The sequence below is a fragment of the Mchenga conophoros genome, linkage group LG3, assembly GCF_057382185.1.
Source record: "Mchenga conophoros isolate Kocher_MC1m ecotype Shallow Benthic linkage group LG3, M_conophoros_male_GT1.1, whole genome shotgun sequence".
Taxonomy (NCBI): Eukaryota; Metazoa; Chordata; class Actinopteri; order Cichliformes; family Cichlidae; genus Mchenga; species Mchenga conophoros.
In genome coordinates, this window is record NC_140528.1 from 80,927,726 (window position 1) to 80,953,150 (window position 25,425).

The following is a 25,425-nucleotide window of genomic DNA, read 5'->3' on the forward strand; positions in this document are numbered from 1 at the left end:
TATTTTTCTTGTTTGTGTATGTTTTCAGGCAAGTTGTCCTCAAGAAGTGCAATGGATACTCTCTTTTCATATTGTGTCTATTTGAACAGGCCCTCTGTCCTTTTGCTTGACCTATCCAAGAGCAGTAATTCATTGAGAAGATTAGAGGTGTGGTATTGCTTCCAAAACATCATGTTACACCCTACATGCTATTTTTATCACATTTTTTAAAACTATCATGGAGTTCCTTTTATGGTCAGAAATTTTCAAAGCTAACACTACTGACAGACACTTCAGGTAGCTTATATAGGCCTTGTGTAAGGTGCTTTATGTTAACATTAGTACAGTGGGGAATGTGGCAGATCAACCTTTGAACAAGAGATATTTTGGGAGATGGAAGAAACTTTTACAAAGCAGGTGCTCCAGGGAAATATTCCACTGCTGAATGAAACACTGCATTAAACAGTGGTTTGTTAGTGTTCCCATTCCTCTGTCTTGAACAAGACCATTCAGTTTTTAGTAAGGCAAAACATGTAAAATATTCTTAAGCAAGAAAAAATAGGCAGTGGAATAATTTTTTAAATTCATTTTTTAATCATAGTGGTGCAAACTTTGGAGAAAATTAGAAGTTTTGATATTTTTTTGTTAGTTTGTTTCCTTTTTCAACTTTTATTTCTGTCCAGCAGTCAAGTGGTAATTTGTTTTTTTTTTGAGCAATGACACCTATTGTTAGAAAGTGAGGAGCAAGCTGAATGCACCTCCAGTGCAACTCTAAAGAGATGCATTGATGTCACAGTACATATGCAAGCAGTGACCTATACTGTAATATCAAAAATCACTACATCAGTGTAACTTGTTAATTTGTAGCTATGCTTTTATGAGTAATAGTTATTTTTAAAAATTAGAGTTAATATTACATGACTATGCTACTTAACTAAGATGGCACAGGGTTCTGATGAGTAGAAAATGGCCTTTGGTGCATGACATTCATCTTTATGTCTGTATTTTTAATGTAGAATTAAAGGTTTTAATAGATATATTAGTATATATATCAGTCGAATATATGTGGTAATCACATTGCCACCATCGTCCCTGCCAATGCGCAGCACAGAATGAAACCCTAGGGCTGGAAGATAATCCAAAGATAACACAAGAAAACTTGGAGCAATGAGCATGAGGAAGCAGGCAGGCTGGCAGCTGAGCAAAACACACAGTATTAAACTACAGGGGTTCCAGTGACTGGGCAGGCACAGTGGGATTGTCTATACAAGAAGTCACAGAAGCTTTAGTCACAGGAATATTTACGAAGGATGAATGGTGACCTGTCAATGCGTTACCGGTGTTTGAAAAGAGAGCACTGCCTTTAGCTAAGACACATGGAAAAAGGTGTGGATCTTTATGTGTCTAGGAAGTTTTAAATGGACAGTCACAGGATTAATCTATGAATTAACTTCAAAGGGGCCTACAAAACTCCAAGATTGTTTTCTGGACTAAGCACATAATTGACTGTGGTTACCCATCAAACACCTTCTGACCAGGACGGTAGACATGAGCAGCAAGCCGGTGCTAATCGTCCAGGCATTTTTTTTTTGTACGTACAGAGGAGAGCCGCCTGTGTGATTCTACATTGATGATGGCAGCGATAGAGGTGGTGTTCTCCTTCTTGCAAGCAGAATAGGGTGGCCAGGTGGTCCATTTCCAGGATGTGGTTTGGAGAGCTAATCACTTCTTATTTGGCACTCAGTTTCCCAAGTAAGAGTTCCCACCACAGACGTTGGTGAAAGGATAGTTTCTGGCTTGGAAGAGGTGTCCTTGGGGGAATATCGAGCATCTGGCTTTACATTTTGTGAACATTGGCGGTAAGTTATTTTGAAATTTAAATGGGTACAGAGCAATGCCCACCTGGCCTAACAAGAATTGAGATGCTTGACTGCTTGGATGTATGCTAGGTCCAGACATTGAATAGTTTTTCTGTACCCTCGAGCCAGTGCCTTGACTCCTCTGATGCCAACTTACTACAGTCAACAGCTCACAATCACCCACACTGTAATTTTTGCTCCTTGGAAGTCAAACAAAAGGAAAAGCAGGCCTAGGGATGCATTTTTGTTATGATGATGTTGACAAGGGAAAGGATCAGGATCAGGTGTAGGACCTGATTTTGGGGTTCCCCTGCCACGATGAACTTGCCCTGGATGTTGGGTTCTGTGAGGACCAGGGCAAAGGAGAACTTGTCCTTCGGGAAGTTAAACGTACGTCGGGCCGTCAGCTCCCACTGAAACAGGGCCTCGGTAGATGTTAAACAGGTAAATGAGGAATATTCACGATGGTCAAATGGTGGCCTGTCAATACATTACAGGTGATAACACGACAAAATGGCATCAACTGGAGAATTTCCACAGCCTTAAGAATGCTGGGAGAAAGGTGAGTGACCTGAGACCAGAGGCCTGCTGCCAGGTGTGTCCAATAAAAGTGGACACAGGGCACAGCAAGGCAGAACCTCCGGAGACAATTAAACAGAGAACCAAAGAGAGAGTGACGGAGTGCGAGACAGAGAGCGAGCAAGGACGAGCAAAAACCACCACACACACCAAAACCCAGAGCCCAGTAGGGCTGCCCAGGAGGACAGAAGAACTTCAATACTGTGGATTTGGAGTTGGAATAGCTGTCTGTTGTTCTGGATTAGATTAGATTATTTTGGCTTAATTCAAAAAAGGTTGATTAGATGTATTTTACCAAACTTTGAATTGTTTCTTAGCTTTTCTATATCTTGCAATTGGTCACTTGACTAGCCCGGGTTCCATGGTTCCAGAATTTCTGCATCTCAAAAGGTACAAGGACCTCAAATCACAATGTGTGGGTGCACACAAACTGAAATTTTTGTTTTACTATCAGCAGATTCACACAAACATCCAAAGATTAGGGGCTGACGGCCAGTGACCTCCACTGGTCATGGAAAAACAGAGCAGTGAAAACCTGTATGATTAACCCCTGGTTAATGATCTGACTGGAAGTCAGATCATTACAAGAGCAACATTAAAAGCAGTCACACTGACCAAGAGAACTGTTCTGATTGAAAATTTCAGATCCTTCTGTTTATTATTCAAGGAAAAAGAGGTAGCGTATTTAAAAGTGTTTTCTCCTAATTCAGTTCTGTATTGTGAGAGTGTAGGTAGTACTGTTTTCGCTTTTGTACACATATAAACACACAGATAAGAATGACCATTCCCAAAAAGAGATGTATTTACAAAAATAACTAATAGGCAAGTCTGGAAGCAGAGATGACAGCTTAGCCGCAGCATAACAATGATGTACATGATTTTGACAGTCAGTAATAAAACATAAAGCACAATTATAGTTCTTATTAATCTCTGGCTCTCTTCGACAGCATGTCTTTTATTCCGTCTTTTATTTTATTCCTTCTCTCACTCCAACCAGCAGATGGCCGCCCCTCCCTTAGCCTGGTTCTGCTGGAGGTTTCTTCCTATTAAAAGGGAGTTTTTCCTTCCCACTGTCGCCAAAGTGCTTGCTCATAGGGGGTCATATGACTGTTGGGTATTTCTCTGTATATATTATTGTTGGGTCTTTAACTTACAATATAAAGCGCCTTGAAGCGACTGTTGTTGTGATTTGGCACTGTGTAAATAAAAGTGAATTGTATAGAATTGAATAGACATTATCCAGCTTCTTTATGTGCTGACCAGGTGCATTCCTAAAGAGCAGATCTAATATCACCTTACTCTAGTAAATTTAAAAACAATTGCAGAAAAGAAGTGCTCTTAACCTGAGGTAAGAAAGGGAGTTTTACCTAAGGATGGAAAATTGATAAAAATTCAAAATCCATTACGATATCACTTTGATTCAGTTGTCTCATAATTACCATCTAACATTATATACCTGTAGGCTACAGTTCTAGGCACCAACAAAAATCTCTATGCTAATGAGGACACACAAATAGTCTTTCTCTTAGTATTTATGTATGAACACGAAGCCAACAGCACAAAGCAAAAATAAAAAACAGCACAAAGAGACTTTAAAGTGATCACCACAATGATTCTATGTTACAAACAAGAACAGGTAGAAACAGAGGCTCCAGCCTGACTGCTAATGACTATTTTTTGTTACCTGTTGAAAGTCCAGGTCTGGCTACTGGGCTGTGGTTGGCATTCACTCAGCTCTATCACTCTGGGTTCTTGGCTAGCTTAGCGTTAGCATGAGGTGTGTGGAAGTGCTTGCAAAGAGCCGAGGTTTTGTTATCAGCATAATGCAGATATTTCTGCCTGGATACAGTTTTCAACTTTATCATTGCACTCTTATCTTTGAGTGCAATAAAATATAAATAAAATGTTCATGTCCAGACTGTAGACTGTGCCACTAATTTCTTCCTCCGGAAAACAGCAGCAGATTTGCAATCACAGTTCATCACCATATAATTAGTTACTTGACAGGACTGAATCAGAAATTGATTCCAGACTGACTCCTCCTTTCTACCATCTTTATGCACCAAAGTCAAAGGAGCTTGCAAAGAAAAGCGTCTGGACTTCTTTAAGTTGCTTGAAGACGTTTCACCTCTCATCCGAGAAGCTTCTTCAGTTCTAAGGCGTTAAGGCGCCCACTCACATCCTGGGCCATCTGACCTCAGGAATTCGCATGATAAGGTGGGGCCAGGTTTCACAATGAACGCACCCGAAACTCTGGCTGATTGGGACCCACGCCCAGTTTCCCACCTTGGCTCAGGCGATTAGAGGATCATCAGGGGGTCCTTTTGTCCCTCTGTGGGGGGAAACTCCCACTAGGTTTATATCTGGGACTCTCCACCATTTGACCTTAGAACTGAAGAAGCTTCTCGGATGAGAGGTGAAACGTCTTCAAGCAACTTAAAGAAGTCCAGACGCTTTTCTTTGCAAGCTCCTTTGACTACGATGACCTGGATGACTGAGAACATTCACAGATTTATGCACCAAAGTTGCTATGAAGACAGCAACTGACTGGAAGTACTCAGAGACCTGGTTCTCTGTCTTCAAAGCAAAGCTTTGTTTCCTTTGAAATAAGGAATCAAGTTCATTGCACGTGGTTGCACTAATTTTGGTCATGTTGCACATGTTCCAACCACTTTTTCCCCCTAGTACCACTGTAGGTTGATGCAGTGAGTGAGTGGACAACAACAAAGATGATGCCAGAAAGAGATGTTACTACAGGGACCACAAGGAGGAATTCTTTGGTAGGAAAGCTGTGATTCAGGGTGATTCAGAGAGGAGAAAATAAAAAGATCTAATTTTGTTGTTGAAAAAATAATCTTTTGGGGCTTAACGTTGTCCAGCAGACGTAAGGCTCATCAGAATAGCTTTTCCATCATTAAATATACCTGGTAGTAATCTATGATATGTTCACTCTATAAAAATACATATTAGCAGCTGCAGGCTAAAAAATAATATAAAATAATATAAACCACATTTAGGCACAACATTCTAACTATTACAATATCTAGTTATTTTATTTAATATTTAATTAATTGCAATATTTTTTTCATTTATGTGTAAAATGAACCCATACTTAGTAATATAACAGCTTTTTAACAGTATGTACTAATGTGTAAACATTATGTGCATGCCTAAATCTGGATAAAGCTGAAACCATTAATACTTTAAATCACTCAAGTCAAGGCAGCACCAATGCAACCTTTAAACAGCCACAACATGATGGATACTCGCATGTGCTCTTCTTATGACCTGTCACCATAATGTCAGAATATATTGTCTTGTTGATATCTGTGATATGTATATACTTTTATATATAGTGAAGTGGATGACGGAGCACCAGATGTGTTGGGTGGACTGCTGGGTTGGGTTTATTTTTCAGGAACGATCCGAGCATGTACAATGTCTTATATTTCTCATTAGAGATATTTTTCAGGAAATAGATTTCAGCATTCATTTATCTTCACTTACCTACATCACTGCACTTGGCTAAGCAGTGCAATTCCAATCTCATTGCCAGTCCCAACATCAACAGATCAGTTTTATATTTCTTTCCATCTGGCTAGTGGGTAACTGTACTGAATGTTGAGTTTTTCTACATATTGGTTTTGTAAAGCATCAACTGCACAGTCAGTTCACTGTTTAATGTTTGTGTTTAGGCCTGATTTAACTGGCTTAGGAATGTTGAAATGGTTTGCATTAGGTTACAAAACACTGGTGCTTTACTTTGTCTGGTATTTATTGTAACCCAGTTAGCCCAATTAAGATGATTGCTTGTTCTGAATGTTATCCAGACAAAGAAAGCAGCTGTCATAACGATTTCAGAATAACCATTGTATGGAAAATAGTATAAAGCTATGTCTACCTTGGACTTCACTATGAGGAGTATAATAAAATTACTTTGCACAGAGGGAGAGATTACCCAATAGGTCCCAAACCCTCACTTTGTTTGAGACCTCATGCAGTATGTCCTCTTGCAATTTAAAGGCCAGAAGATAATAAAAATATAATCTTTTACTTACCAGGTTCTGGATTTCTGCTACAAAAGCAGTGAAAAACTAACCTAAGATTCACTAGCTTGTAGAACTATTTTTAGCAGCAGTAATCTGAGTAACTTGAAATAATAATTTTCTGTAAAACTTTCACATCAGTGGGGAGGGATTTTGGTCCAATCTTCTCTATAACATTGCTTCAGTTCGTTGAAGTTTGTGGTCATTTGGGTCTCACTGTGGTGAGACTACAGTCATGTTGAAGGTTGAAAAGCAGAGGGTTTCTCCTTGCAGCCCTTCCAAACAAGCCATTCTTGTTCAGTGTTTTTATAATTCTACTGTCACAAATTTTAACATTGTAACTGAGGCCTGTAGAGTCTGAGGTGCGGCTTTTGGTTTTTTTGGGGGTTTTTTTTGCAGTCATCAACTGACTTTGGGGTGACTTTGCTGGGATGTTGATGCCTTGAAAGACTGGCAACTATCTGTGAATAATCTTTCACAGTGTAAAATGATGGACTTCAGACTACAGACTACAGGACTGTGATTGCAGCCATTACCCAACTCTCTGTGAATGGTACTCATGGCCATTGATCAGTGGGCTTTGATCAGTGGTTGTTGATCAATGGTCATGAGAATTTGCATAATTAAGATTAAGGAACTGACCTCCCAGCCCACTGTTCCTTCAGTGGGCTGTTTTCAGTCATTGTGGTGATCGTGGTTCAAGAGTTAGCAGTTCGTCTTGTAATCGGAAGGTTGCCGGTTCAAGCCCCAGCTTGGACAGTCTCGGTCGTTGTGTCCTTGGGCAAGACACTTCATCTACCTCTTACTGTCAGTCTGCCCCAGGGCAGCTGTGGCTACAACTGTAGCTGCCTCCACCAGTGTGTGAATGTGAGAGTGAATGAATAGTGGGATTGTAAAGCGCTTTGAGGGTCTCGAAAAGCGCTATAGAAATGCAATCCATTATTATTATTATTATTATGCAAATGTACTGTTTATAAGATTTGGGGAAACCTGCAGTCAGCTGAGATTGAAGAAGTCACCTGGATGAGTGACGAAACGTTTCTCCCACAAAACGCTACGTCCAAATGAACAGAATCAACTTTTGGAGATTTACTTAGCTGGATGATTGAGCGTGCATCAAGATGGACTTCAGATAGTGTGGAAATGGCTTTATAACCTTACAATGATTAACTGAATTTCAAGGGTTAAAGAGTATCTCAAAGTGATTAATATGTCAAAACCACTTCACCCGCAATTCTCTCAGGTGCTCTCGATGTTTTTGGGTAAAGTGACTCCTTTTTACAAACCACTGCTTAAGTTTGCGTATAGATTCTGGGCATGTGTGTGTGTCTTTGTCCCTCTCCTGACCTCACAAGTTGTCAGACTAGCTGTCTCCCTTTCTTTTATACCAATCCCCCTTTCTCTCTTACCTCTTTCCTTTCTTACTAAACATTTACTCTGAGAAGAGACTTCTTCTAACCTTATCTACAAGACAGCCCTCTGTATACACGTGTCAGTGTTAGATATCTGTACTTTTTCAAGCAGGACACACAAGTCTTTGGATTTTAACATAACATTTTGTCTAGGAAAGGAGCTTTCCTGTAGGAAGTCTACTAAATGAAAGTGCTGTTCTTAAACACTGACTGTACCAACAATAACATGGAACTTTTTAAGATGTGAGCCTGCATTAGCTCACTTCATTTTACTGCAGTACATGGTATCTCTTTGGACACAGTGCTATATATTGTGTGTGTGTGTGTGTGTGTGTGTGTGTGTGTGTGTGTGTGTGTGTGTGTGTGAGAGAGAGAGTCTGCTTGTATGTGAGCGCCCATATCTAATATATGGGCTCTCGAATGCATGCACTTGTATGGTGTTTAGCATTTTGCATGTAAATATGTGCACAGTAGATGTTCATAGTGTGGAGATGTGGATGTTTGGCTTGGTGCGTGAATGTGATAGGGTTTGACATTTGGCACACCACCATAACTATGTTGTTGTTCTGTATAGTTTAGCTCTCCCCAGTAGAAATAAATCTGAAATTGTTTCCTAAAAACATATTACGCCATTAGCGTGAGTGAATTTGTGTGCGTAGAAACCAGCCAATGTTTTAGACTTTCTTTTTATCATTTTCTGATTTTCCCATTTCCGACCGTCTTATTATTTTCCTATCTGAACAACAAAATAGGGCTTTTTATATCAACATAAACCACCACTATGATTTCTTTAATGACTTGTATGTTTAATCTGTTTAATCTATAATCTGCTGTAGTTAACTATTTCTTCGTCTTTCCTTCACATGATGATGCTTCGAATGAATATAAGACAAACCTAATTTATTCCAGTGTTCCCACATGCAGGAAAACATTCCACTATCATGTGTCATCCTGTTATAAACTATTTCACTTGCCAAAGACCCCAATAAATGTCATAACATCGTTTGGTCCTATTTATGTTTAAAACAGCTTTATTACACTCACCTAAAAAGATCAGTTACCCAAGAGCAAAACTATGTGTAAGTATGTACAATAATGGGGGCAATCTTTCCAAATGAAGAAAGATCATTCGTCTTTAACATCCTGTCCCAACCTTTTTAAAATAGAAAAAAAAGTATCCTTTGTGAAGGGTTGGGAGTGCAGATTGAGAGAAACAAGTCCCTATAAGGGGGGAAAGGAGAAAAGAGGACTGGAATGTCAAAATAAACTCTCATTCTGGCAAGGCTTCATAGGTAATAGATCAACATCCCTTTTTCATGCTAGGAAATCTGTTTTAGGCGCTGTGCACAGTACCTCTGTTTAACTTGAGGCATCTGGATGCTGGGTTTTGCTTTAGTAGCTTAACTGAAGGGCAAGAGGAAATCAATATAGCCAGAAAACACACAGTAGACCTGCAGCAAGTCATAGAAATGTTTATGTTTATATTAAACCACACAAAATTCTGAATGTTTTTTTTATAATCTTGCTTCTAATAGCAACTTCTACCTCTTGTTATCCCCTACACCTCACCAAACTCCACCATCCAAATTAGTCATGTTTTTGACATCTCAGAGAAGTAAACTGTCTTTCATTCTTTTTGCAGAACACTTTCTCCAGCGTCTTTCACATGGATTATGAGGAACTGGTGAAGGACTTTACTGGTGAAGTCCTAGATGCCCCAAAAAGGTAAGAGGATCACCCTCAGCACAAGCCTGTTAAAATGGCATTCGAGTGTTAATGACTTTATGCCTTCAGGCATACTCTAGCTATTTTCATCAGTATTTTTGCAATGTTGAAAACTGTCCTTTCTCTCTCCCTAAGAGGCCTTTAGATGATGTTTGCATAATGGGCACTTGCACAAAGATCTATTATCATCATGTAGAAGGAGATGTTTTGGAAGTAATGAAAGTCTTATTATGCCCCTTCAGTCACACTGAATTGATACAGTGTAGACAAGAACAAGGGGTTCAATACTCTTAAGTTTGCTGAGCTGATTTGCAGCCTGTTGGGATCTTTTTAAGGTAATCCAAATTCTTCACCTGCCATGTTCCTAGATATTCAACTGCAGGATTTCAGTACAAAGCTTTTGGTCCTCATTAGCTGGGCCCTTTTGGCTTCATTGCACTGTCCTTAGGTTAAAGTTGACAGATCTTGGGTTACAACCCATTTACCATGATGATGTGGACGCTTTTACTGACTTGGAGGCCATCTGAAGCCTTTCTCAGACACCATCCATTATGAACATTGTTTTGAGATACATGTGCACTCCTATTACATCTGACAACTCAGGTGGATGATGGAGATTTTGGTTGCTGTTAGTTTGTTGTGTTCCCTGAATTAGCGGTTTTTGTGGCGTTGTAGGGCACATGGTCATATTGGTGGAAACAGCTGCCATTTCCATGAGCTGTATGCTTGGTCTATAGCTCAGGTGGTAGAGCAGATCACCTACTAACCGGAATGTTAGATGGGAAGCACTTAGGAACAGCATAGAAAAAAGTGCTTGTGCAATTTGGTGTGAATATGTGAATGTACAAGTTGTGTAAAGCGTGTTGAGTGTTCAGATAGAGTAGAAAAGTGACATATAAGAACCAGTCCATTTAACCTGCAACTTTCCAGTTAGTACCATTGATCAATGGGGTTTGATGAGTGGTTGTTGACCAGTGGTCATGATAATTTGCATATTAATGATCGAGGAACTGACCTCACAGCCCATTGTTCATTTAGTGGGCTTGTTTCAGTCATTGTGAAAATATACTGTTGATAAGATTGGGGAAACCTGCAGTCAGCTGAGACTGAAGAAGTCACTTGGATGAGTGGCGAAAAGTTTCTCCTGCTGAAAACGCTGCGTCCAGATGAACAGAATCAACCAGTCCATTTACCATTTAACAGTCATTAGGGGTAGTCACATCCATAGCAGGACATCTCTGTCATGGTCCTGGGTCGTTGATCCAGCATTTTGTGTTCATTATTATTATTATTATTATTATTATTATTATTATTATTATTATTATTATTATTATTATATGTTTGGGGGGTTCTGTCTATATGTATTTGGGGTTGGATGTTCTAGGTCTTTGGTTATAGTTTATGCTCCCGGTTAGGTTTCGTCAGTGTATACTTCCTGTTTTACTTTGTATATCCATGTATGACTCCTCTGTGTTCAGTTTTGTGCTCTCCCTGCCTCGTCTGTGTAATTAGGATCAGCTGTGCCTCCCTCCGGTTTGCCATTTTGTGTTCCTCAGCGTGTGCATACATAGTGTCTGGTTACCTGTGTTCCCCGATGGTTCGTCTGTGTTATTCTGCGTCATTGGGTCATCTTTGCGTCTCTCTGCTCCACATTCTGCTCTCCATTTGCAGCTCTCCATCCCCTGTGTACCTCCTTATGTCTTTCCCTGCGTGTGACTTTGTGAGTTATGGTTTCGTGTTTTGTTATTATTAGTGTTCCCCAGTTTAGGTTTATGTTAAGTTCTGCCCTCGCTTTTGTTATTGTGCACTGTAAATAAACTCACTCGCACCTCCGCCGCTGTCGGCAACATTCACTCCACCACACGACTGCTGCCCCAGCCGTGACAATCTCACTCCAACTAAATAAACAATTTCATTCACAGTATTCTCAAACTTGGAGACTTGAAGACGGGTGATTGGTAATAACAGTGTGTCCGGAAGGGATGTGACTGGGAAGGACCTAAACCCAAGTGGCGTTCTTTTATTGGACTTATGCGCTAACCACAGTTTGTCCATTATAAACACCAAATTTAACCATAAGGGTGTTCATAAGTACATGTGGCAAAAGGACAGTTGCAGGTCGACAATCAATTTTGTAAAAGCAGGTTTGCAAGCTATATTCTGGACACTAAGTGTAAACAGGCACTCAATTGTGAACTGATCATCACCTAGTGGTGAGTTGGCTCATGTGGTGAAGGAAAGGCCTGGTGCATCCAGACATATAGTGAGGGTGTACTGGCTTCATCTGGAAGAGGCCCAGTAAGCAAGGTATTCGGTTCCCACTTCCAACATGTTCTGCACCTCCTCCTGTCATGGTCCCATTTCAAATCAGATAGAGGTTGCTGGAGGTGACGGGAGCCATCAAGCTGAAGAAGAGGTTGTATGGGGGCTCGGATTGTCTGTAGAACTCTGGAGGGAGCTGGCAGGCACTGGCAGGCCAAGTGGAGTGCAGTTCTTGCAATAGCTCAAACAAAAACTCGGGTGTGGGAAGAGCTCGGTAAGGTTATGGAACAAGACTTTTGATTGGCCTTGAAATTATTCTGGTAAACCACCAAGCAACTAAGAAGTGAAAAGTAGTGCTTTACTCACACAGTGTATGATGTGCTGCTGACTTCCACTGAGCATGTATTTGGGCAGTGGAAGGAATACTTTCAGGGTCTCCTCAATCCCACTGACACATGTTCTGGAGAGGAAACAGAGTCTGGTGACGAGGGGGGGGGTGACTCGTCCATGTCAAAAAGCTTCCACTTTGATGGCCTCATCTCTGCTTTTGGTGAATAATGTGGTCCTGTCAGCTTCATTGGTTGGTGCTGACTTACACTTAATTGTCCTGGTCTGTTGGTCATGAGTCAAGGGAGAGAGGAGCAGGTGATTGAGAGATGGATTCATGAAAAAGTAGATTCTATTAATCTGGATGTAGGGTTTTTTAGTGGGAAAACTAAAATTGCTAGATGAACGGAACAAACTTTTTTGGATTTCTTTACCTGGATGATTGAGCATGCATTAAGAAACAGATGGATTTACAACCTCTGAGCAATAACAGAAAGAATTACATTTTGGATACAAAAAGCAAAAATTAGCTTTCTCCAAAGGCTAGCCGTTCCTTAGAGATAGAGTGAAAAGTTCAGTCATTCAGGATGAACTCAGTTACTTCCTTTTAGTGAGGAGGAGGAGTGACTCTGAGTTGGTTTGGGCATCTGACTAGGATACCTCTTGGGTGCCTTCTGGGCAAGGTTTTCTGTGCATATCCTACTCATAGGAGTCCCCACGGTGTTAAGTGACGGCTGTGTGCAGACAGGAATAGGACCCAAGGTGCAGACTCCAGAGACAAACTTAAACCGAAACAGCTTTAATGCTGAACTCAAACATAACATAACTGGAAAAAATCAAACTAAACTAACACCGGCGGACTGACAAAACACACAGCAAAATAAATGGTAGATCACGACACGGACACAGCGAAACACAGGGCTTAAATACACAGAGGGAGCAATCAGGGAATGGGTAACAGGAGGGAAACACAGCTGGGGCAAATCAGGCCTAACGAGACAAAGGAAGCAAAACACGAAATTAACATGAGACATGGACTTTCAAAGTAAAACAGGAAACATAACAGAGATGGAACAAAAGACACAGACTCACATGCAGTCACTACAACAGAGGGAACAGAGACGTGGGACCAGGGCAGACACAGACACTGACTGGACACAGGGATATAGCAGACAGGGGAGACAGCAACTAAGGATTACACAGACAGAAAACCAGAACACTAAAACTCTAACCAAACCCCACCCAGAGAACCTTAACTAAGAATAATCCTAAGACCCGTAAAGCAAAGCTAGAATATAATGAAATAACAAAATCAAAGAACCAAAAACACAAAACACTGGGTCAACGACCCAGGGACCCTCACACACGGTAGACCCAGGGAACACTGGGAAAGATTACATCTCTCAGCTGGCCAAGGAATGCCTTGATGTTCCCTCGGATGAGCTGAAACAACTGACAGGGGAACTATTGAACTGTTCTATATATGGTTTTGGTTGCTCATTAAAAGTTTGTGTACATTATGACTACTAGTGCATTCTTATGCTACGTCACTGGTTGCCTGTTAATATGATGCAATTATAATATGTCATGCATAATTAAGGTTTTGTGGGTCTAAATTGGAAGTTATTTTTGTGATATTAAAATTATATTATACATTTATAAGGTCTTACAGGTGCATAAACTTTACAAATAAGCCACTTTAGCAAGTTGTGTATATATTTGCCATGGCAGGAAAAAATTAATGATCAGTAGTTTTTATCTCTGTGTCCTGTTTGTTCTCTAGAAATGATAAAATGTCGCAAATAGTATAATGGTCATTTGTAAGGGAGAAACGGGAAAATAAGAGTCGTGAAATGATTAGAAAGGAAACACAAAGAGGTGAAGACTGAGTTCCCAACACAGGGTTAAATGGTTTTAGTATTTACAGCCAGGATGAGTAGAGGGCCATGGTACAAGGGAAAGGATTTGGGAATCTGCAGTTGTAGACTTGGGTTGCAGCCAAGAGGGGTGAATAAGAACTAATCTGATTTAAGATACAATGAGATAGAGATCCTTCCCCTTTACTCCCTCCCACTCACTCGTCTTTTGGCATGCTGCTCTCTAGGGCGGCCTGACCTCCACAGTTGCTATGTAGCATCTAAAATTCAATCTTAATCTCATCCTAAGCAATACAATTGGATTGCATGTTTGTATTTGTGTGTGTGTGTGTGTGTGTGTGTGTGTTTGTGTGTGCAGTTAAGTGTGCATTCACTACATTTTCTGTGTATCAACATATCCATATATAACCTATGCATATATGTTAGTGCTTTATGTGATTTTGATTAGTCAGTTTGGTTTGCCTGGGGTAAGAAGAAGAAAAAGAGGTATGCTATAGTTTGATGGACTGCATATTTATAGGAGAAGTGAGAATAAGATTTTATACTAATAAGAAGCAGATAAAATTGGATTTTAGTTTCTGATAAGTTTCTAATTAATGACAAGTTTCTGAAAATAAACTCTGCATGAAGTGCAGCCATATCAGCTTGCAGCCATGGATAAGTGTAAAGAGCTCACTGAGATTGAGTGTGGTACTATAACGGGATGCTATTCCTAGATATTGTGCTGTCAACTTTCTAAATAGTATTACTGCAAAGTGAAAGTATTTAGGAGGCATAGTACCTCAGACACAAGGCTGAAACCCACATAAAATGACAGAGCATTATTGTCAAGTGCTGAGTCATATAGTGCATAAAATTCACCAACACTCTGCTGCTAAGAGAAGTGTGAAACCCCAAAAGTAGGGATATTACTATTTTCCACCAAAAAACATTAAAAATGTAGCTTTATGAAAATAAATACAATATGACAGAACAAACCAACTCAATAAGTAAAATATTAATACAGAAAAGTTAGGAGCTTAATAAATTAAGATCTAAATATGATTCAATAGGGAGCTTAAAATGAATGCAGGTATTGTGGTAGTAAATATACAGTACATGAACGTAGATAAAACTTTAACCAAACTTTAAAGTAGTTCCTTAACTTTAACGTAACTCTTTAATTCTGTGATATTATTTAGTAATGTGTGTATTTTTTATTGCATATTTCATAAACATTCCTAACTGTAAAATTGCAATATAAGCAAACAAATGAAGCCTGAATATAACATGCTATGTAATGTATTAACACTGCAGTTTGTAGACCCAATTTGAAGCTAATCTACATAAGAAAATATACAGCTCAAGAATCGAGAGGAAAGCTCAAATCACACATGAGATTTTGACTGAAATATTCAAGTTGAAAAATATTTTATGGCGTGGACAACAAATTGATGTGACAACATTACATATATTTCCTACAATATACAAGTTTAAGTTTTTTTTTTTAACAAAGAAGTCAAATTATTTTGAATTCAGCTATGCTACTCCAAATAAAAATCAAAAGCATGTCATGCACTACTCAACGACTCACTACAACGTTTTTGAAAATTAATTTAAAATCTGAACCACATATTTGTGGGTTAATTCCAAATATTAGGAGGGGCCAAAGCTCTTTGTGCTGAGAATCACAACAAGAAAGGCATGTCATAAGATTCTGAGAAATGGAATAACACACTGATTAATGTTCATAGGATTTGGTGACGATAATAATGTAAGTGGTCTTTAAATGTAACCTTAATGCATTTAAAATAAAGAAAACTAAAAATACAGAGAATTCATGGTTTGGTATATTTTTATTTTATTATTATTAAAGATCAGGTAATACATAAAACATGCTTTTGATCAGACTTTAATCACTTTTTCCATTACTTTTCCCATTCTGTGTCTCTTAGCTATATCTTTATAGCTAAGACACAGCTAGGACACAGTAAAGGAAAGTTTGGTGAAACAAATGGACCTGTGAGTTTCAAAACAGAGTTTTAACATCCTTTTCTTGTGTGTGACTGATTTAAACCCAACGCACAGATATTCTTCTTACTAGGTCTTTTATTTTTTAGATATTCTGCTCTCCAGGCCTCCTATTTTTGTGTCTGAAATTGAAATAATTGGTAGATGGACCAGACACAAACCAGACCTTGCCTTGTCTTCTATAGGGTCTCATTTTGTATATCCCACTTTCATTCCAGTTTCTCCTAATCTAATAATTCTGTTTAAATGCTGCTGTGTGTATGTGCTAGATTTCCTCTGGGACAGCTGCGAAATGGCAAAAATGAGCAACTCCATCTGGGCCGATGTGGGAAGGGAGGGAGGAGCAGTGCAGGATGTTAGCTTTGACTGTCTGGAACTGCTGGAGGCTTTTTATAGTGACATTAACTGCCACGGCTGTGGCTTCCCAGTGACACGAAATCTTTTTCGCTAAAGCTGGAAGTTCAGTCATGCTGAACTGATGCTGTAGATACAGCTCACAGGAATGGCAGGCAGATGATTTCAAGCAGACAAAGTGGGACAATGAAGTTTGTGTGGGTCTGGAGCTTGATTGTTGCCCGGAATCAAAACCCAAAATTTTCTGTCATGGTTTACATGATGCCGGCAGGTTTTCTATGACCTTGTTTAAGTCAGTCACAGGGCAAGGGAGAGGAAGGGTGGATTTTAGTGTGGATTTCAGTTTGAGTGATTAAACCCAAACACAAATGCACATAGTCTGCTCCTTTTCCATCTGTGTGTGGGTGTATACTGAGGTCACTTTGGATAGGACACATTGAGGTAATTAGCTTGAAGGATCAAATTTATCCAAATTTAAAGGCCTACCATGCATTAAATCTTGGAAATCAAAGAAAAACACTAAAAGACTCACTTTTACTTGAGTAAACGAATGACTATCAGAGACTTAAACACTCCATTGTGCTACAAATCTGCACACACATACACACTACAAAATTCATGTTTTAATGTTAAATGTTCTATTTTTGCTCTTAATAAAAAACTAGACAAATAATTTAAGTAAGTAACTTCAAGGGCCAAATACATTATATTTCTTTATGTCAATATAGTAGGGGTGTCGTGGACCGCAAGTGGCCCCCGGGCCACGAGTTTGAGACTCCTGCTCTAGTAGAACCAGGCTTAGGGAGAGGCAGACATCTGCTGTGTTGGGAGGAATTTGCCAATAAGTGTACTTCAGGTCTACTTCACTGGATGGTTAAGAGTGTAAAGAGTCTCAGAATCTGTGGGCACAGTTGGCTGGAATCACTTGCCCATAATTTTACCTCTAACCCTAGCCAGCCAATGGAAGAACACCCACTGGTTGAGGAATGTCTTCTCCTGGTCCACAGAGATGTTCACTTGCCCTAGTGCCCCATATTAATCATTTGCCAGTAAAGCCTTGCATAATGTATAATGGGCTTCTAAATAGTTCAAAACACAAAATACATCAATATTCAGTTTTTTGTTTTTTATTTATTTATTTATTAATCAATCGTTTTTTGGGTCACGGCCTCCCTGATCTGAACCCGAGCGGTGCTCTGTTATTGGACTTCTGTGCTAACCACAGTTTGGCCATAACGAACACCCTGTTCGAACATAAGAGTGTCCATAAGTGCACGTGGCACCAGGACGCTCTAGGCCGTAGGTCGATGATCGATTTTGTAATCGTATCAGCAGACCTGCGACCATATGTTCTGGACACTCGGGTAAAGAGAGGGGCTGAGCTGTCAACTGATCACCACCTGGTGGTGAGTTGGATCAGGTGGCGGGGGAGGACGCTGGACAGACCTGGTGCACCTAAACGCGTAGTGAGGGTGTGCTGGGAACGTCTAGCAGAGGCCCCAGTCCGCGAGATCTTCAACGCACACCTCCGGCAGAGCTTCGACAGCATTCCGAGGGAGACTGGGGACATTGAGTCCGAATGGACCATGTTCAGAGTCTCCATTGCCGAAGCTGCTGCATTGAGCTGCGGCCGCAAGGTGGTGGGTGCCTGCCGTGGTGGTAATCCCCGAACCAAATGGTGGACACCAGAGGTGAAGGGAGCCACCAGGCTGAAGAAGGAGTCCTATCGGGCTTGGTTAGCCTGTGGGACTCCGGAGGCAGCTGACAGGTATCGACAGGCCAAGCGGAATGCGGCTCGGGCAGTGGCTGAAGCAAAAACTCGGGTGTGGGAGGAGTTCGGAGAGGCCATGGAAAAAGACTTTCGCACTGCCTCGAAGAGATTCTGGCAAACCGTCAGACGTCTCAGGAGGGGAAAGTGGTGCTCTACCTGCACTGTGTATAGTGCTGGCGGAGCGCTGCTGACGTTGACTGAGAAAATTGTCAGGCGGTGGAAGGAATACTTCGAGGACCTCCTTAATCCCACTGACACGTCTTCCGAGGAGGAAGCAGAGTCTGGGGATGAGGGGAATGACCCGCCAATTTCCGGGGGCGAGGTCACTGAGGCAGTTAAACAACTCCTTGGTGGCAGAGCCCCTGGTGTTGATGAGGTCCGCCCCGAGTTCCTGAAGGCTCTGGACATTGTAGGGCTGTCCTGGTTGACACGCCTCTGCAATGTTGCGTGGAGATCAGGGGCAGTACCTGTGGACTGGCAGACCGGGGTGGTGGTCCCCATCTTTAAGAAAGGGGACCGGAGGGTGTGTTCCAACTACAGGGGGATCACACTCCTCAGCCTCCCTGGGAAAGTCTATGCCAGGGTGCTGGAAAGGAGAGTTCGTCCGTTAGTCGAACCTCGGATACAGGAGGAACAATGCGGTTTTCGTCCTGGTCGCGGAACACTGGACCAGCTCTTTATCCTCTCCAGGATACTTGAGGGTGCATGGGAGTTTGCCCAACCAGTCTACATGTGTTTTGTGGACTTGGAGAAGGCATTCGACCGTGTCCCTCGGGGTGTCCTGTGGGAGGTGTTGCGGGAATATGGGGTGTCTGGCCCATTGCTACGGGCCATTCGATCCCTATACAACCGTTGCAAGAGCTTGGTTCGCATTGCCGGCAATAAGTCGGACTCGTTCCCGGTGGGTGATGGGCTTCGCCAGGGCTGCCCTTTGTCTCCGGTTCTGTTCATAATTTTTATGGACAGGATTTCTAGGCGCAGCCAAGTGGCGGAGGGCTTTCGCTTTGGTGGCCTCAGAATCTCATCTCTGATTTTTGCAGATGATGTGGTTCTGTTGGCTTCATCGGGTGAAGGCCTCCAGCTCGCACTGGAACGGTTCGCAGCCGAGTGTGAAGCAGCGGGAATGAGGATCAGCACCTCCAAATCTGAGGCCATGGTTCTCAGCCGGAAAAGGGTGGAGTGCCCACTCCGGGTCGGGGATGAGTTCCTGCCACAAGTGGAGGAGTTCAAGTATCTCGGGGTCTTGTTCGCGAGTGATGGGAGAAGGGAGCCGGAGATCGACAGACGGATTGGGGCTGCAGCTGCAGTAATGCAGACGCTGCACCGGTCCGTCGTGGTGAAGAGGGAGCTGAGTGTAAAAGCGAAGCTCTCAATTTACCGGTCGATCTACGTCCCTACCCTCACCTATGGCCACGAGCTGTGGGTAGTGACCGAAAGAACGAGATCGCGGATACAAGCGGCAGAAATGAGCTTCCTCCGAAGGGTGGCTGGCCTCTCCCTTAGAGATAGGGTGAGAAGTTCGGCCATCCAGGAGGGGCTCAGAGTAGAGCAGCTGCTGCTCCACATCGAAAGGAGCCAGCTGAGGTGGTTCGGGCATCTGACAAGGATGCCCCCTGGGCGCCTCCTGGGTGAGGTGTTCCAGGCATGTCCCACCGGGAGGAGGCCCCGGGGCAGACCCAGGACACGCTGGAGAGATTATATCTCTCGGCTGGCCTGGGAACGCCTTGGTATTCCCCCGGATAAGCTGGAGGAGGTGGCTGGGGAGAGGGAGGTCTGGGCCTCTTTGCTTAGGCTGCTGCCCCCGCGACCCGGCCCCGGACAAAGCGGATGAAGATGGATGGATGGATGGATGTTTTTTGGGTCATCCACAGGATTTTTCTGCTGGATTATTTGAAAGAAAATTGGAAAATTCACAAGTAGGCGTAGATTTCACTGTACTTTGTTGGACATTAATAGCAGATTAACACAACGGATGCAAAGACTATGCAATGCTCTTAAAAGTTAGTTAAAGAACCAAATTCTTTAACTAACTTTTACCACATGAACATGAAACCAGCCAGTGTTTGTGTCCACTTTTTTGACAGTGTTACAGCAAAGAAATAATTTAACACTATAAAGCTATATAGTAATCTACCGGAGATGGAACGGTCTCACCTTACTACACAACAACAGCAACGGGACTTGAGGCTAACCTCAAAACTGCTTTCACCTTGCTGTCTGATCACCCCATTTTTTTCTGCTTCCTTTGAGATTTAAGCTTCTCTCTTGCCAAGGTTGTGGTCTTTGGCAGGGATAGCTCAGTTGAGGCAGGAATAGCTCGGTAAGGAGAGTGGTGGTCCCATGATCGGAACATCGGGGTTTCAAATCTCCTAAACAGCTACTCTGAGGTACCCCTGAGCAAAGTACCTACACGCTGCTCCTCAGGCGCTAGATTCGGTGGCTTCTCACTGCTTTACTGAGTGAATGGGTTAAATGCAGAGAGGAATTTCCCCACAGGGATCAAGAAAGTATACAATTTTTATTTATTTATTTTGAGTTTCTCATTTTAAGGACGTAAGAGATTATATTTCTGTCCTTAACCTGATCCATTTCCTCCCAAGTCTCCCTCTAGTAAACCTCTGACCTGATGGGCAAACAGAAACACAAAAGGTGAAAAACCTGTAGAAACCTGAGGAAACTTACAATAGACAAACAGGAGAAGGTCTACCAGGTCTGTAAAAGGTTTACCTGTACAGTTATGACAGATAGTCTTGTCTGATCATCAACTGATGCTAAATGCTCTGGTCTTGGCACATAACACAAAACCAGAAGCTCTGTATATCTTAACTGGACAAACTGATATGACCTATCTACACCCATTATAATAGACTACTTCTGCTGTTTCCTTTGGCTGGGTTATGTTTCCCTTGTGTGAAGTAGATAAGTTTGCTAGATCTAGTCTAAGAAAATGAATTACTGAAATACTCCTTGACCCAAATCGTTATCAGCTATTTTGAAACAAAAAAAAGACACTTTTTATCCATAACAAGAACTCCATAAAGCAAATGAACTGTACAATAGAAAATGCAAATGCTATTTATGGTCTCCTCACAACAATGATAAGAAAACTAAACTGGGCCAATATGGCATGTTTGTTAATAGAGGGATACACATGTTAATGTGATCTCTGGTCTCCCACTCAGAGACACAGGACTCCGAGCATCCAGCATTCAGACGGCTACCTGAGGACACTCATGTGAGAGAAAATCTGCTCACACAGATGTGTAGAACCAAATACTGTCAATAAGACAGTATTTGGACAGTTAAACTTGTCAGGTAGTGATTTCCAGCTGGTGAAAATGCAAGCTCCATGAACACGCACATATATGGATTCCAGCTGCTTTGATGTTGCATTAACTGGCATTACCGGGCATTTTGACTAGAGACCGGCCCACCAGGTATTAAAGCCATAAACTCCACCTAAACTTGGTTTATATCTGACCCAGATAGACTGCAGGTCATAACTTCTCACCTGAAGTTCAGTTCACCCGACACTCGGACCGGCGGCTGCCTCGAGTCTCTCCTCTTGCCTCCCCTTTCTCTCATCCACCCGCTGGCCTCCACCACTTGCTAATGTTACTGAATCTGTGGAAGCTACGCCATAGCCACCACCAAACAACTGAGTTGTTTTTACACACCGACCGGCATCTGGCCAATCCACCACCTTTCATTGTTTATACCGTTACAAAAAAATAAATAAAAAAATCATCGGCCCACCGAGCAAGCAGCCTGGTATGCCTGATGGCCAGTCCAGCTATGGCCGTGCCATCAGTTAACCCTTTGCGTGCCACAGGTTGCCGACCCCTGCTTTAGATAGAGCACTCTGAGATACTAGCCTAGGACAAGAGCTTCCATCATCCAAGACCGTTCTCGTCCATGATGCATTCACACTCGGTCTTCACGGAAGGTCTACTTTGCGCAGTCTCCTCTGAACAGTTGATTTAGAGATGTAACTGCTGCTGGAACTCTGTGTGGCATTTATCTGGGCTCTAATCTCAGATGCTGGTGATTTCTGAGGCTGGTGACTGAGATTAACTTCTCAGCAGCAGAGGTGACTCTTGGTCTTCCTTTCGTTTGGTGGTCCTCGTGTGAGCCAGTTTGGTTGTAGTGCTTGATGGTTTTTGCAACTGCACTTGGGGACACATTCAAGTTTAGCAACTTTCCGGACTGACTGACTGTTCCCATCTTCCCATTAAGAAGGCAAAAAATTCCACAAATGAGTCCTGACAAGGCACACCTGTGAAGTGAAAACCGTTTCAGCTGACTATGTCATGAAGCTCATTGAAAGAGGGCCGAGGGTTTGTAGTGCTGTCAACTAAGGAAAAAAAACATATTTAGGGGCGATCGTGGCTCAAGAGTTGTCAGTTCGTCTTGTAACCGGAAGGTTGCCGGTTCGAGCCCCGGCTTGGATAGTCTCGGTCGTTGTGTCTTTGGGCAAGACACTTCACCTACCGCCTACTGGTGTTGGGCAGAAGGGCTGATGGTGCAATATGGCAGCCTCGCTTCTGTCAGTCTGCCCCAGGGCGGCTGTGGCTACAACTGTAGCTGCCTCCACCAGTGTGTGAATGTGAGAGTGAATGAGTAGTGGAATTGTAAAGCGCTTTGAGGGTCTCGAAAAGCGCTATATAAATGCAATCCATTATTATATTTAGAGTTATTTATCAATTTCTTCTTTGCTACATAATTCCATATATCTTTCCGCATATATTAGATGTCTGTAGTACATATCTACAATGTAGAAAGTAGCTAAAATGAAGAAAAAACATAAATGAAAGAGCACATTAAATGTTTATATACTGTCCAGTATGGTGCAGAAACGTAAATAAAGACTTTCCAGTGATCCACGTTCACTGTTGACTATAAGGAAAAATCTGTAAGGTCCATCCTTGATCATTTTCATAATATAATTGCTAGATTTCATCAAAACATGCTTAACAGTTTGTGTCTCTCATCATGGGGTCCTTTCTGTCATTTGCTAACACATGCTCATATTCCCTCCCAGTCTTACTCACACACCACTTACACCACAGCACTACAGCCAAAATCCATTGGCTTTAACTTTAGCTGACTTTAAGCTTGTGCCATGTTTATATATCCTTTTTCCATCATTTCTCATGCAGTATTATAGCTGGACTCTGTGGTTAAACTTGGAGAGACAAAAGATAACAAACAGGGTTATTAAGTGGTGACAGACATGACTGATGGCTTTAGCTCCCAGGTCTGAGCCAGGGCACACTGAACTCAGGTGCGGCTCTCTAGCTCCCCTAGTTTTTATTAGCCAGCAGCTATTTTATTATTCAGTGCTGTTAGCCTAGAGCAGGGGTCGGCAACCTGCAGCTCTTTAGTCTTTAGACTGCGGCTCCTTGGTTTGAGAAAATAAATTGTAAAAGTATTTAGCTGAAGTGTATTTTATTTGTGTTAGTTCTTTTTATTTATTTATTTTTTATTTAACTTGTAGTTCTAAATTGGAAGATTATCATGATCTTGAAATATAAAGTAGTACTATGTATAAATACATAGTAGTGTGCCACTACTATGTCAAAGTTGATACTATACATACTACTTAACTGCTTGTTGCTAATTTTGGCTGTTGAAAATACTCAGGGCTGCTGTTACTTCTAAAAGTCAAAGTACTGATACAGCACCACAAAGTCCCCCCTAGTAGAATTAATAGAAAAGGTTGCGCATTTTAAGAAAAAAAAAACTATTAATTGAGGAAGCAAAAATACTTAATACACATTATGCATGCATATTATGCCATGACCACCACATAATAAATGTTGCCACCCCATAACCAGTAGCAAAGTATGATAGAAACTGCATACTAGAACTAATAACTGTTATTTCTCTGCCAGAAATATTAAAATTGATACAAGGCAGAATCCATTTTATGTTGTTTATCCCAAATTCTGACCCTCCCTATTGCAACAGAGACTCATCAACCCAGAGAATGTCTTTCCTATCCTCTGTTGCATAATTTTGGTGAGATGCTCTTCTGCATATCTTGAATGTGTTTTGCTTTCCTATAAACTCAAAGTCATCTGGGTATTCTCCTCTGACCTCTGGCATCAATAAGGCATTTTCTCCCGGACAATTGCTTCTTACTGGATATTTTCTATTTTTTTGATCATTCTCTGTATAACTTGGATAGTTGTGTGGGAAAATCCCAGTAGGTCAGTGGTTTCTGAAAAACTCTGGTTAGAACAACCATGCCACATTCAAAATCACTCAAGTCCCCTTCTTTTTCCAATCTGTTGCTTGGGAGATCTTTTGATATCAGCGTCCCTCAATTCATTGAGTTGATTGGCTTATTACGCATTTGTGTTAATAAGTAGATGAACTGGATATACCTAACAAAGTTGCTGGTAAATGTATAAGAAATTATAAGAGTGACCGAAAAATGTGTCTTCTGCTTTCAGTGATATGTGGGCCTATGTGATAAACCGTTCTACCATAGCAGTTTTTGGACAAAGCTGTGTCTGTTAAAAGAAATGCTTTTTTAAAAATGGTCGTCAGGCACATTTACTTAACCGCCCACATCTTGTTTATTTACCTTTTCACAAACAGTAATGTAGAACTTTCAGTTTTTGGTTTTAAGTGCAGTTAAATGGTGTAAATATTTCCTGACAAACACCAGTTTCACCATCTGCCCAACAGGCTGCCAGCAGGGTGGTGGCAAACCTGGCAGGGTAATAAATCCCACTCCACCCCCCAAATGTATTTTTTTAACATCTGTTTTACATTTCATTTGGAGCACTTGAAACCAACAACATTAGTCAGGTTGTTGGTAGCTGTACATTTAAACAGAGCCTTTTAGACTAATCCAGCTCCAACTGGGAGCTAATATGGTCAGTGCATTGCAGTCAGCGACAAAACACAGGCTGCAAAGCCAGTCAAATTAACAGTCACATGGCAGAGATGGTCCCAGTCATGATGGAATTATCATGACTGGGACCATAATGTTTCAGCTCTTTTTTAGTCTTAAACCCTTGAAATGCAAATGTTTTAACATTTTATACAGTTGTTGCACAATGTTTGTATTTATTTCCGCTTCTTGGAAAATGTCTTCATTTTGGGGGAATATTATGCCTTTTCTCTTTTGTGTTTTATGTTTGGTTTTGAGGATAGCCCTTCTATGGTATCATAGTGTCCACAAGGGTTCAATGGATTATTCCAAGTGAGCTT

General features: G+C 41.5%; 1 protein-coding gene across 2 annotated transcripts in view; it reads left to right on the forward strand.

The window, feature by feature from the left end:
* Positions 1–25,425, forward strand: part of pde5ab (phosphodiesterase 5A, cGMP-specific, b) — a 104,046-nt gene that overhangs the window by 47,763 nt on the left and 30,858 nt on the right. For both annotated transcript variants that reach the window (XM_085267476.1, XM_085267475.1), the window contains exon 8: positions 9,518–9,600. In XM_085267476.1, the coding sequence (XP_085123602.1) occupies positions 9,518–9,600 (83 nt within the window). The remainder of the gene's footprint in view (positions 1–9,517; positions 9,601–25,425) is intronic.